This window comes from Colius striatus, chromosome 6 (genome assembly GCF_028858725.1).
Source record: "Colius striatus isolate bColStr4 chromosome 6, bColStr4.1.hap1, whole genome shotgun sequence".
Lineage (NCBI taxonomy): Eukaryota > Metazoa > Chordata > Aves > Coliiformes > Coliidae > Colius > Colius striatus.
Window position 1 is genome coordinate 1,188,573 of NC_084764.1, and position 13,736 is coordinate 1,202,308.

The 13,736-nt window shown below is 47.2% G+C and overlaps 1 protein-coding gene across 1 annotated transcript in view; it reads left to right on the forward strand.

Moving 5' to 3' along the window:
• Positions 1–13,736, forward strand: part of SMOC1 (SPARC related modular calcium binding 1) — a 103,283-nt gene that overhangs the window by 54,431 nt on the left and 35,116 nt on the right. The window contains exons 6-7 of the mRNA XM_061998113.1: positions 8,708–8,764; positions 13,002–13,082. Coding sequence (XP_061854097.1) covers positions 8,708–8,764; positions 13,002–13,082 — 138 coding nt within the window. The remainder of the gene's footprint in view (positions 1–8,707; positions 8,765–13,001; positions 13,083–13,736) is intronic.

The window sequence follows — 13,736 nt, forward strand, 5'->3', positions numbered from 1 at the left end:
TGGAAGGGACTGGAATTCCACTCTCAGCCTTCATGCCCCTTGCCCCAGGCCATGATGTATTTCGGGCTGTTTCTAAAGCATGTGCAAAGTCAGAGGTCTGTTCACTATGTGTGAAGTTTGCACAGCAGTCCTTCTCTTTGGCTGGTTGTGCAGCAAAGCAGCCTCAGCCCAGCATCACACTGTCCTTGTGGGCTTTACAGGTGTGCTTCCCTTTCCACACCTGTGGGTGTCTGGCCTCTTACACAGCCTAGAACTGGTAAAGTGGAGGTGACTGTGGACTCTGAGCAGCCTTTTGGGACAGGCAGTCAAGGAGGAGGGGATGTATATGTTGTTGGGGGGGGGACATGACAGAATACTTCACATCAAAGCAGGGGCTCTTAAAAGAAACTGAAATGCTTTTAGGGAGAAGCAAACCCGAGAGGCTACACTAAACAATGATCTGGTGCTTGTTGCCTTTGCCAGCAGTGGTCAGGCAGCTGTTGACAGTGCAGCAGAGCTTGCTGCAAGCTTCTCTCTGAAGTTGGAGTGCTGCAATTTTGCAATAGGAGATGGTGTCTGAAGTGAGGTTTTCCCTCTTGTGGAAACGTCTTGCTCCCTGTTTTATTTCAGGTGTCACTTAGGGCAGTGAGCTGAACGAAAGATGGTTCAACATGCAGTATCTGTCATACTTCTAGTGCTTACAGGGTGAGATAAAAACTCGTTCTCCTACCAAGTAGGAAGCTATAAAAACATAAGCTTCTCTTTCCCAACCTCTCCTTCGGTCTATTTTTAAGCTTTCTGGATGATCAGTATTGCTGGTTCCTTCTCTCATCACTCCCTCCACAGTGTAACACTGACACTCTGGAGGCCTTTCTGCTCTGGGGAAAAAAAACCCCAACAAATATTCCTAATGCCTGTCCTCTCCACTTCCCCTGTGAAGATTCGTGCCGGGACTGTGGAGCAGCCACTTGCTGCACCGAGTCTGCTGTCTCACCTCCCTTTTCTCTCTATTGTGATGGAGAGTGCTGCTCCTTGGGATGAGATGACCTAACATCCCTTCTGTGGGTTTGCATGACCTTTTCCAAATAACTTGATTGTAGCCTATATTGATATGCACTTGGAAACCACTTTTGTTACACAGATGAGGGGCCTAATTCTTCTTTGTTTGCTGTTTATTACAGCTGGTTTATTTCCTTTCGGTTGTTTATCTCCCTGAAGAATAAGGTCATTCCTGTTCTTCCTCTCCTCTTCATTGCCTTGATCCTTTTCTCTAGAGAAAGTGCTGGGTTTACAGCCATGTAATCACTGGGTTACATTTACCACAACAAGGCTTTTCTATGCCAGCTGACTCAAAGGTGTCTCCTGGTCAAAATAAGCCGTGGAGACTTGGTTTTGAAACCGAGCATCCCCAGAGGCAGCTGCCATTGTGCATTAGGAGCCATGGCATGATTCTGCAGTAGGCAGCAAGAAGTCATGATTTTTGGTTAAGTTTTTGATGCCATGTGCTGTGTCCAGTTCCAAAAGCAATCCAGTCTCCTTGGCTCTTTCAGTTATCCCTTCATGTCTCCTCGTATATCTGGATCAGTAGCGGGAATGACTTTAGGTTTTGGAAGTGCAGCTCAGCACAGAGCTGAATGAAAAATGTTCTTTATTGCCTAGGGAATCCCTTTCTGCAGCCTGTGTGAGTTGTGTGGGTTTGAAGGCCTTCAGGGAGCTGTCCTGGGTGGTGGTGTAGCTGAGCTCTTTAGCCGCTCGCGTTGCTGCTGGTGCATGGGGAAAACAGCCACACTTGGTGGTCACACGTTCTCGTCTTTAGCCATGCAGAGTGGTGCTAGAAAGTGTGAGACAACCTGTGACAAGCAGGCTGCCATCCTGTCAGAAAACTTACCAGGTGAGTGGAGCAGGCCTGGAAACTGAGCTGGGACTCTGAGCTTTGCCCCCCCAGCAAGTGGTTGAATTGGCATTTCTTCCCCGTGTTCCCGTGGCTGGTAGAGAATGCTGTGTTCTGAGGTTAGCTGCTGTGAAATAGGTAGTTTTCTGGGTGAATGCATGGCATCTACCATTCTAGGCAAGCTGTACCTGTGGGGACAACGGCCTCCAGGCCAGAGAAGGATTTTAGCGTTGCCCTTTGTGTGTTTCATATACTTGATGAAATCAGCAAGGCAGCACAGAGGAGGATGAATTCTGACACTGTGGGGTTGGGAAGATGCTTGTTTTTCACGACACAAGTGTTGCATAGTTTATCCAGTCCTTAAGAAATGACTTTGATTATCTCAGCAGGGTGGTAAGAACAACAGCAGGGTAGAAAAGATGCAGCAATATGAGGGAAGTATTGCCTTCTTCCAAAAAGCTATGGTGCTGCTTATGAGGGAAGGAAGGAGCTTGGCTCAAAGGGAGAAAGGGTTGAACCAGATGCAGGCAGAATGGTAGATTAGCAAACGTGTACATGGCTCGTTTCCGAGCAGCTCCCTCAAGAGCCTTTGAAGCAGGTTCTTTTGAGGGGTTTTTCTCCTCTCCTGGCAATTTGAGCCCCTCTGGGAGTGAATCGAAGGTTTTGACTTAAATGAAGACAATTAAAAGCATTGACAGGCCAGTTGCCATTCTCTGTGGGGCAGGAGTTAAGGCTTGGTTCCGTAGGTCAGGGTGATGACAAAGGGCTGTATTTCTGACTCGGACAATACCGCATGGCTTCTGTCCAGCTTCACAAATGAAGCTGCTTGCAGAGAGCGCTGGGGGAGGGCAGGAATACCAAACCTCTAACGCTGGTGGGGAGACAGGGGGGAGAATGCCTTCACAGCTTTAGAGTGATTCCACACTGAGCAAATAAAGCTCTTTGTGCAGCTCCAAACTGGAGATGGTCTCAGGCTACCCTGACCTTTATTACCTGCTGCTTTTTAGCAGAAAAGGCTCAAAACTAGCCTTGGGCATTTATTTTCTCATAGCTTCCAAATCTTTGAAGAGACCTGTTTTGCCTTTTGGGTAGGAATTTGGCTGTGGAGTCTGAAGGTGTAGAACTGCATGAGATAAACCTGTGTGCAGTGACAGCTTCCCTCACCCAGCCTTTCTTACATTTGACCTCAGAAACGATCTGTTAACCGGGCTGAAATCTGTTCCTCTGCTTCTCTGCCCATGTCTTACAGATAAAGTGCCTTGATAGAAAAAAAAAAAGATGTCTGTGTTGGGCTTTGGCCCCAAAAGGAACTGAGAATTCTAGTTCAGTTTGAAACATCAGGGCTGTGTGCTGGTTCCTTGCTTTGAATCACTTCTCATGCTACCGGAGGGGTGCTGCTGCCTCTCGTCCAAAGCTCCAGGCCTTGCAACATCGGTGAAGACTGTGGTTTACTGTTGATAGTTTGATGAGAAACTGGCTGAAAACCAAGGTTTTGAACTCCTCATTTATTCCTCATTAGGACAAAGGGAGATCACAAACCTGTGGCTCACTGCTGTCCCCCCAGATTAGTTGGGAGCGCTAAGCTGGGATCTTAGCTTGAGAAAGGGGAGAGCAAAGAGTGAGTCTCAAGGTCCAATTAGGTGAGTGCTCTAAATGCTGGCTTTAGTTATTTTAAGGTTCTTGCTTTGCCTTCTGCTTGGAGGCATGCCTGTACACCTAAGAGAAATACCATTTGCAATGCTGCTTCCTGAGTGGGTTGAACCAACAACTCTTCAGAAGCACTGAAGCAAATTTACGTCGCTCCAGAGTTCACACCCAGCTCAGCTTCATTCTCTGAGCCTTTGTGACTGCTGCTTGTTCCTAGAATAACGTGTGTGTGTATCTCTGCAGAGCCACAGGAGTTTTGCCATCGCAGCAGTGGAATGGACTGGGCTCAGTTTTCAGCTGCACCATCTTCTGGGCAGCACTGCTGGAAAGATTTCTTCCTTTCCCCTCCCCTGAAAGGTTTGCATAACTTCTAGAAGTCAGGTATTTCAGTGGCAATTACCATAGGGCTTGGTTCAACCTGCAGAGTTCAAATCTGAAGCTGGATCTGAACTTTCCCAGAGGCAGGGGGTGCGTTTCGACATTGTGTTGGTTTGACCTACTATAGAGCAGGCGCTGAGACGCGGGTCCAGATGTTGGCTGGGATTCTGCGGCTTCCCAAGTAAGACAGATTCAGGGCCGCTGGTTTTGTTTAAACTGACTCCTGTTTAAATGATCTATAGTTGAAATAGCATCGGGCTGGATCTCATTTTGAGGAAGGTATCTGCAGCATTGTGTCTGAAGGGTAATATCTTGCTGTGCCTTTATTTTTCACAAGGGAAGCCGCCCGAAACCCACAAAGAAGGAGAAGTTAGAGGGCGGCTTTGTTTGGGCTTATTATTGTAGAGGTACCTTGAACTTAAGCAGTAAAGGAGAGCTTTGGATTTTAGGGAGATCCTATCTGAATCTTGGATTCAACAGTTTGAATGCTGCTGAATCTAAGACTAGAGCACTGCTGTTCATACAGAGTACTGCTCCAGACCCCTTTTGACACATTTGCTTTTGAAGGCCCAGGCCCAGGAAGAGGGAGCCCTTTGTTTGCTGTCAGAATAAACTCATTGTACACCCAGACAATTAACTCCTCAATGGACTTGCCAGCCTGTGTGAAGCACTGGGTCCCCTCTCTGTCTATCTCCAGTTCTATTCAGACACTTAAGCACACCAATGTTTTTTTGTTTGTTATTCTGAAGAAGCCCTTCACAAGGGCAGTCAGAGCAGATCAACATTGTCCTCCCAGCAGCATTTATCTCCGCCTGGCAGCCAGTGTGTCAATCAGGAATCAAAAAGCCAAACAGAGGAGGCTTTGAGTTGTGTCAGGGGGGTCAGAGTCGCTTCCAGCTGGCTGTGCGTGGGACGGCCGAGGATTGTGCTGCCACACAAATGCCCTGACTACGCTGGGCCACACAGTCCTGGCTTTTTTTCATGTGATGCACCTGCGAGGGAGCTGTGAGGAGGGAGCAGGGGGAGCTGATGCCTCCCAGAAGGCACGGGGAGAGGCTCCTCATCCTATCTGGCTGATGCCCGGAATGCAGCGCTGGGGTAAACACAGCCCGTGTGGGGGGGAAATCAGCGCAGGGACAGGGCAAGTCAGCCTTTGCACTGCAGAGCTCCTTAAGCCAGGTTAAACATCTTCAACACTTGGCCACTTTTGTCACCTTTTTAAGCAAAACTTGAGCATGTTTTGGTCCGTGCCCAAGTGTTTGTGGGTTGGTGTAGCCAAGGGAGCACATTGCTGTCGTTTCACAATGAGGAATGTGAACTGGCTTTTGCTGATTTGGTTGAAAAAGTTGGGCTTTACTTCTCTTACCACTGTGGCACCTCCATGCAGAGAAATAGTTGCACCTGAGGATCTCAAAGGTCTTTTCCAAAGGAAGTGAATACCCATGCTGGGTTGTGGAACGTGGAGGAGAGGAATGCCAATGCACTCTTCATCAAGCCTCGAGAATGTTCTGCAGCCAAGGGAAATGAGCTTTGCTGGTTCTGCACTGTGTGAGTTCCTGCTCTGGAAGCATTGCCATCTAGAGGGATTAGGAAGCACACACTTGACCCGTTTGGTCCATCTGTTAGTGACATGCCCTGCATGAGGAACTACTGCAGTTACACATCCCTCTTGAAAGTGTGGTGTTTAATTGCTGTTGGAGGAAAGGGATAGGTTGTACCTGATGAGCACGCTTCATTACCTTTGGCTCTGATGTAACTATATCCTGTTCATCTCCTGTGATCTCATGGGAGGCCTCAGGTCTCTGAACTTGGGTTTCCTATGTTAAAACCCTGCTTTAAGGAATGCAAAATGTTTGTTGCTAACTTTCATGTGTGTAGAATAGAGCTTATTCCTTGTTTGCCAGGAGCAAACGAGCCGGTGGAGCAAAGGTTCAGTGTGATGCCCAGGGTACTGAGCGAGAGGAGGAATCAGAGTGGACAAGTACTGAGGCTGTTGTCCTGCCCAAAGGGAGCTTTTTGCCATAAGCTAACTCGAAACACTGAGCCCTCCAGTTGAGGAAACGGGTTGAGGAGTGTCGGAGCGAGCAGCTGGCAGCTGGGCAGTGAGCAGTGGTGGTTTTAATCAAGTGCAGTTTCTGTCTTTTATGTAACTGTTTCGTGACCTTTAAAGAAATAATGCAATGTCCCTGGCTGTTGGGTTTTGAAATGCAGTGGCTGTAATTGTAGGGCATTTTTCTGCCTGTATGATGAAAGAACTGTGTTTGCTCAAACAACAGGGGAGAGTTTCTGCTTCCCTCTCTTTACAAAACCCTTAGTACCTTAGGTGCTGCCACAACACCGACCTAGGGGCAGTTTGGCCTTAGTAACCCAGCAAGGAGCCATTTACTGAGATGATCTTAAGCCCCTCCCTTCCAGGCTTAGCTCGGTATTTTTATTTACTGCGTTAGTTCTGTCAGTTTGTTGCTCTCCAGTAGCTTGGTGGCAACTTTCTGCACAAACTACTACAAAGTTATGTTTAAGAAGAACGTGTTTCCCAAGTTCTGGTTGCTACTGTCCGTGTTCTTCACAGCAGCCTGAAAGAACCCCGCTGACCCAGAAGCATCCCCAGCTCTGCTGAAGTTCACATCATGGTTTGGATAAAGCGCTGTGGCTCACATCCACTCACATTTTTTTCTCCTTTGTTGGCTTCTGGGTTGCTGCTTTAAATCTGAAAAGCAATCCTGTAATTACTGGGTGCAGAAGCATTCATGAGAACAATAGGAACAAGCTCGTTATCTTGCTGGGAGCTTTTTCATACCAGGTCTCTTCCTGTTTTATGTAACTTCACAATGATTTACCTTTCCAGCTGTTTTAGGAGGATCTTTTCCAGGTTTTTTGGGTTGGTTTCTCCATCTGAAAAGCCAGCTGTGCTGATTGCATCCTGCTCACTGCTCCATTGCAACGGGAAGTGTCATCCTAAACAAACAACAAACCATAGCTGTGGTTTCTGGGCTCCTGCAGCAGCAGAGCAGCTTATTCTGACCAAATGAAAGGGTGAATGTGACTGTTTACTTCTATCCAAAGATTTGTAAAGGGCAAAGTCTTCCCTTCTGTAAACGAAACAAAACTTGGGGAGTATTTCAAGAAACCAGTTACTCAGAGCTTTAAGGAAAAATGCTGCTGTGTGTGTTACTGGTAAAACCCAGTAACGGGAGAACTCACAAGAAGAACTGACTGAGAAAGGGTAAGTGTTTTTTCACCCAAGTATTTTTTACTCTGCTTGCAGTGAAGCATAAAACCAAACACAGTGATGGGAGACAAAGACAACGGGGTGTCTCTTGCTTGTTTCTGTCACCCTCCCTTGACTTCAGTGGCTCTCTGAGATTCAGATGGAAGGACTGGCACGTTTTGTTGTCTGTGGATGAGGTTGCTCTCTGTGGACTTGCATCAAATGAGCCATCTGAGGAAGAGGTGTTCAGGCTTTTGCTCACTTTACAAAGCTGCAAATACAGATATAGGTGGAAAAAATAGTCTACAAGCTTTTGTTTTACATCTCTGCCCTTCCTTTCCCCTTGGAATGGTCTCTTCTGTAAATAAGAGGGGTTATTGCTATTTCTAGGAGAGGCTTTTCCATGCACACTTCTCCCAAGTGTCGCCTGCCCTGTGCATCTGATAGTCATGGAGATGGTGGCAAGCCTGGCCTTTTTGGCATGGACTTCTCTCTCTGGCTGAGTTTTGCTGTGTAACTTTACATTGCTCACTTTGCCTGGTGGTATCTTTCCCTATAAAATATGCAGAAGTAGTTGTTAGACATGTGAAGTTTTAAAAGTCCCTGTATTCCAGAAAGGAAGAAAAAGCCCATTCTAGGCAAATCTCTCTTTAGCTTATGTGGGAACAACATCCCCAAAGCCTTTCCTCTGCAGTTTGCTCCAGCTCAGCTTGCCCACAGTCAAGCTGTTTCGCCCCACTTTGTGCTTCACCACTCTTCTAGTGCTGTGTAAAGGTGCTCTAAGCTGGAGCATCTTGAAGTCCAGATCCCTCTGAGTGCTGTGGGAATTAGACATAGCTTGAACCCAAGTTGGGCCTGTAGATATGTGTACTAAGCCAAATAGAGTGTAAGCTGAACACTTCTCCCCGTGGTCCACCTCTAAATATTGGGATTTGTATTTCCTGTGGAGCCTGGTTTTGGTTGAAGCTTTTAGTGATGAAAGGCTTGTGGTCAGAAGACGTGGAGCATTCCTGCACATGAAGGACCTAATGGAAGAGAAATTGTTTGTTCCCCATGATTTTGCAATTAAAGACCTTGCCACAGTGTTTGTAATTAGAGAACAGCTTTGATGCAGACCTTGTTAAAGAAAGATTTGCTCTTGACCATCCCTTTCTGACAGCTGTGCAGCGAATGCTGGTGCCAGGTTCTGCACAGGTAAGTTCCAGAGGAAGAGTTTTGCTTGTGAACAAAACAAGGAGAAGGGACACGATGGGGCAGCAATCTCCAGAGCTCTCCTGTCTCAGGATGTGACCTGTGTGGGATGGATAGCTGCTTGATCAGTGCAACAAGGGGAGGCCACCAGGTGGTGATGCACACCAGTGGCTTGTGGAGGCAGAGGGGAGGGAGGGCAGCAGGCTTCCTTTAGCTCTCAGGACACTGCTTGGTGCACGTTTGCTATGGAAAATGCCATTTGTGTTGAGCTGTTTTTGTTCTGTCTGTCTCCTCTCTCTTCTGGGCTTGGCCGGGCCGTGTACAATCCCAATCATTCAACAGTGCTGGAGAGTAGATAGTATTTACCTCAATAATGGTAGTTTCTTTTCGGTTCTTTTTAACCCTCAACTCAGATGACGGCTCGAAGCCAACGCCCACCATGGAAACCCAGCCCATTTTCGATGGAGAAGGTAAGAGCATCCCTTAAAACAGCAAGTTACTTCCCTCTCCCTTTTCCCTGGGATTCACGGCTCAAATGCTTTCCCTGTCCTGCAAAGCAGAAAAGGCAGGGAATCTCCAAAGTTCTCCACATCTCACGGTGTCCTGGGCAGCTCAGGCATTGCCCCTAATCCTTTTACATCCTCTCCTTTCCTCTGGGACCCAACACCACCAGCAGCTGACCAGGTTGCTGGGTGAGTCTTGGGAGAAAAGGTGTCACGGCCAAAAGAAAAGGTGCATCCAGCTGGAAACGACAACATCCATCAGATGCTCCTCAGGCCCCACCCTGGCAAAAGCAATGCTGGGGCTTTCATAACTTCTGCAGCGTGTTACAGCTTCATGAAAGGGAGGGATAGTGCTAAACCACAGCTTGTGAATGTTGTCTGGGGAGAAAATTGCTGGGAGGTTTGTTTATCTAGCAGTGGCTCTCGTTGCCGCACACGGTGTTTGGGCAGATGGAGTCAGTGGCCTGGGCCCGCTCTGCTCCTGGCCCACCAAGGCAGTTCTCAAACAGGCTAATCTTGCAACTGGATGATTTTGGAGAGGGAATATTGGACCTTAGTGCATTGAAAGCCTTGAAAAAAAGGATGAAATGGCTGTCATCACAGTGGGGACACAGGTCCTTGGGTACCCAGTGGGCCTTTTGGCAGCTGCGTGTGTCCTGTGTGGCTTAGGTGTAGTGCGTGTTTCCTACACATTTTGTTGTACTCAAGCTATGGTCTGAAGTCTGAACCACTCCTGCTGACCCACTTGAAACTGTGGGCTGTAAAGCAGAGAGGAAAGTCCTGTGCATCTTCCCAGGGAACTGCTGCACTCGGCACTCGTATTAAGCTGCATCCAAAGCAGCAATGGAAGCTGGTGAGCAGAGTCAGGTGATGCTGTTGGTAGCTCTTGTAAAAGCAGGTGATGGAGTGGGTTCCTCCTCCTAAATCGATTTTCCTGCTAAAATAAGCACATTTGGTGGCAAGGTGCTGCAGGCCTGTCACTTCCATTTAGCAACTGTAGATCCGTAAGAACCTTTTTGCAAGCTTTAAGAAACAAAGCAAAGGCCTTGGAGCAAAAAGCATCCTCAGATAAACACAAGAGTCTGAAGCCACACTGACTGGCTCTTGTTTATATCACAAGAAAGTTCCTCCTGGCAGCAAGCTGCTGTTCTGTTGCATTGCTGTTTGTAATCACAAACTTCTGGCCTCTAAGTTTTGCCCATAGATATGGAAAGGAGAGAGTGTACTGGTAAAACGCAGCAGCGAGCTGGTGTGGTGAATAACAGCCTGTTCAGAAGCTCCTGCTAGGACACACTCAACATTTTGGCCATTCACATAGAACTGGGGAAAGTTCCTGAGCAATGGTGTAGCAAACAGACCTCTCCTGGGCCTCCTGCTATCGGGCAGGGCCTGAACAAAGTTGTGTGCTGTCTTCTGTGGAAAAGGTTTTCAGTCAAAAACGTTCACGTCCATTTGCAGGTGAAAGCAGGTCTGGTAAATGGGCTTGGGCTGCCTGAGGAAAGATGGCCTCTCACAAACTTGCAGTACATTATGCAAGACCTTATCTCCTAGACTTCTAGAGAGAATGACTAATGCAATGTCTTGCTCTTGTATCAGCAGTGTCCCTTATGACTCTGGAGAAGAGACTGTGACGGGCAGGTTAATCAGGCTGAATAACCTTTGCAGAGTTTGGCACTCTGTATTTCTGTCATCCATGTTAGTATAACAGGACTAACTAGGCTTCAGTGGTGATTATAGCAGTAAGCACAACAGAATGTATTCTGGGTCTGACCAAAAGTTGGTACAGTTTGAGCACAGCGTGTCTCCAGCAGCGCTTAAGCCGGTACGCTGGGAAGAGCATGCGAAGCGTTCAGTCTGGAGAAGAGGAGACTTAAAGGTGGCCTAACAGCAGCCCTCCAATACCTACAGGGGGGTTTATGGAGATGGAGCCAGATTCTTCACAGTAATGTGTGATAAGAGGCAAGAGTCATAAAGTGACACAGAATGTTTGGACTGGACATAAGGAAAAAACTCGATCGTCGTGAGGACAAAGAGACGAGAGAACAAATTGCCTGGAGAGGGGGTGTTCTGTCCTTCCTTTCCAAGACAGCTGCATAAAGCCCTGAGCAACCTGGTCTGTTCCTGTAGCTGACTATCTGGAGCAGAAGGTTGGACTAGACATGTCAGGATGTCATCTTGAGCAATCCCTTGAGTCTGTCTGAGCAAACACATCGTGACACTTCACTGGAATACTCTCCGAGTGTCTGGGGTAGGTCTCCCTGAGGAGAGGCTTCCACCTGGTGTGTGACACAAGTGTCAGATGACAGAAAAGGACAAAGCACTTACCTGCTCATTTGTCAGGTCTGGACTGCTCATAGATGCCCAAAGGAGTTAAAGTCCAAATCCCATTCCATTTCAATGGGTCTGAGATGTGCTGGGATCCTGGAAATCTGTGTGTTAGAAGTCAGGCATTAAAGATGCTCATCTGCCCCTGAACTGTGTGATACCTCTTGGACCTCAACATCTGCAAGATTCACCTTTCATGTTTCACCCACATTAGCAGATAATGAACTTCACATTTCAGGCATAGTAAGTTCCCCTCCCACTCTCCCCCATCCTCCCTGAGGGCACAACAGAGCAGTGCCAGAGATCATATGGAGCAGATAACTGAAACTCTCCTGTCCAAGCTTTGAATCTCTTTAAGGATTATTTCACTTCATTGCAATGCAGGTCTTGGCACTGCTTGTAGTGAATCTCATCTTAGGACAAGATTCTTCTCTAGCAAGGACCATTAAGCAAATACTCTTCTGCATGGCTTTAGATGTCTAAAAAGTTCCATGGCTGCCTGCACTCCCAGGCTGTTTGCTTTGTATCCACCCTCTGTTCAGTTTCAATGTGCAAGCTGTATTCATTTCCTAAAGAACAACTTCTTTACACCTCTTATTGCTGAACTTCACCTCTCAGCTGGGTGGGAACCCACTCCTTCCACAGATCTGTAGCTTACCTCTATTCAAAAAATGTGTTTTCCATCCAGTTAACCTGGACATGTGAATGTCAGATTCCAAAGGATTCATTTCCCTTTCTTTTCCTTCCTCCTCTTTTCCCACAATTCCTTTTCCTGCACCTTTCAGCCTCATTTACAGATATGCACCATTGTGTCTCCAAAGGCCCCGACCCCTGGCATCTATTGCCTTTGATTGTCCCTCCTTTTTCAGCTCTACACATACCCAGCCCGTGCTGCTGCAGAGTTAGAGCTAAATGTAATCTGGTTTAGGAGTTTGGGACTAGAATGGCTGAGAAAATTGACAAAGGGAACAATCCTTTTCACTTTTCTTTTGTGCTCTCATGTATAATCAGCTTCTCTTGTACTGAGGCAGCATCTCTCTTGCTGAGCAGCTCCAGGTAAATGTCAGCAAGGGAGCAGGAAACCTCTTGTAAAAACTGCTCACAGGAACTTCAGGCAAAGTCCAGGGTGTAGTATCTAAGACATGCTCTTGTGGAAATGGTACCTTTTCCAGAGCATACCAGTGCTGAAAATGCCACCTGAGGAGCTCTAGCCCATGGTATCCCGCCCTGCTCAAGTCTAACAGAATGCTCACGTTGTCACTGCTGTGGCTTAGGGCAGGTTCTGCTGTGTTTTGGAGTTGATTTAACACCTCAGAGGAGGGGCTCTAAGTGCATGTCTTGATGGTAGTGCTTCAGACATGCTTTTCTAACCAAAGCTTGTTTAACAGGCCTCCTTTCAAGTCTTTCCAGAAACAGATTCATTTTTTGCCTGTTTAGTTTGGATTCTGTTGTTGCTTGTTCTCGGTTGCTGTCTGTGGGCAGCTCTTCTTGGGCTGTTAGAGCAAATCTTCAGGTCTGGATTGACTCTTTTCAACCTGGGCTTCGTACATACTTCAGTGGCAGTCACTGTGAGCTGTAGCACACACAGCCTTTGAGATCCCTCAGCCCTGGAAAGAAAAGCTTGAGGATTTAGGAGATGGCAGGTAGAGTGAGGGAAAAACCCCTGTTTTGGCAGTAGAGTAGTGTTCCCTGGAACAGGAAGATGATGAGAACCTTGTGGAAGATGAGGATGGGCTGATCTCTGCAAAGCTGGTGGATCAGCTGAGGCATGGTTGTAACAAACATCTTGGCCTCTCCAGTAAGAGCCACGTGTTCCACGGGTTTTCACGGGTTGCTGTAGTTTCTTTGACAGTTATCTGGTGGCTTTTTTCTCTTTCAGAAATCACAGCACCCACCCTTTGGATTAAGCACTTGGTCATCAAAGATTCCAAACTGAACAGCTCCAGTATAAGGAATCCAGGTAATGTTCCATTTATAAACAGACAATGTTTGAAGTGCTGTCCCTCCCTCCTGTTTGTGTTTCATACTGTCCCTGGTGTAGCTGTCCTGCTGCTTCTCAGTGCTCTTGAACTGCAGGTGAGGAAATCATTTCAGATACCCTTAATTTGTGTCCTGTCCTTCAAACAAGGTTATTGGGAGTACTTGCTCCAGATTGAAAATAAGCAACCTTCTGGCAGTGGAGGAGCTCAGCAGGAGGTGATTTCTACAGCAAGCTAGCAGGAGATGTGTGGTTCAGCTGCCTCAGCCTTACTGCTGGCCTGTCAGATGCTCATTTGTGAAGGCTCTCGTTCAGAGACCGGGCTGCAAGCGTTTAGCCCCAGATTTTCACATTGGGCCATGCAAATACACATCCCTCTCCCTCACACTGAATTACTGATGTCAAAGCCTGCCTCATCAAAACAGGGATATGGTTTAGTTGATATCAGATGTGGGTTACTTCAGTCTGTTACAACCAGTGAAGCCTAGTCCCCTTGTTTGGTACCTTCAATTCCTTTCATCCCTTGTCATGTATGATAAAAGGTAATGTAAGGTAGGTGGGATCCAACAACAAGGAGCTGGGGAGGATAAGTATCATTCAGAATCAGGGTCTTCAAATGTCTGCAAGTCTGTCTTG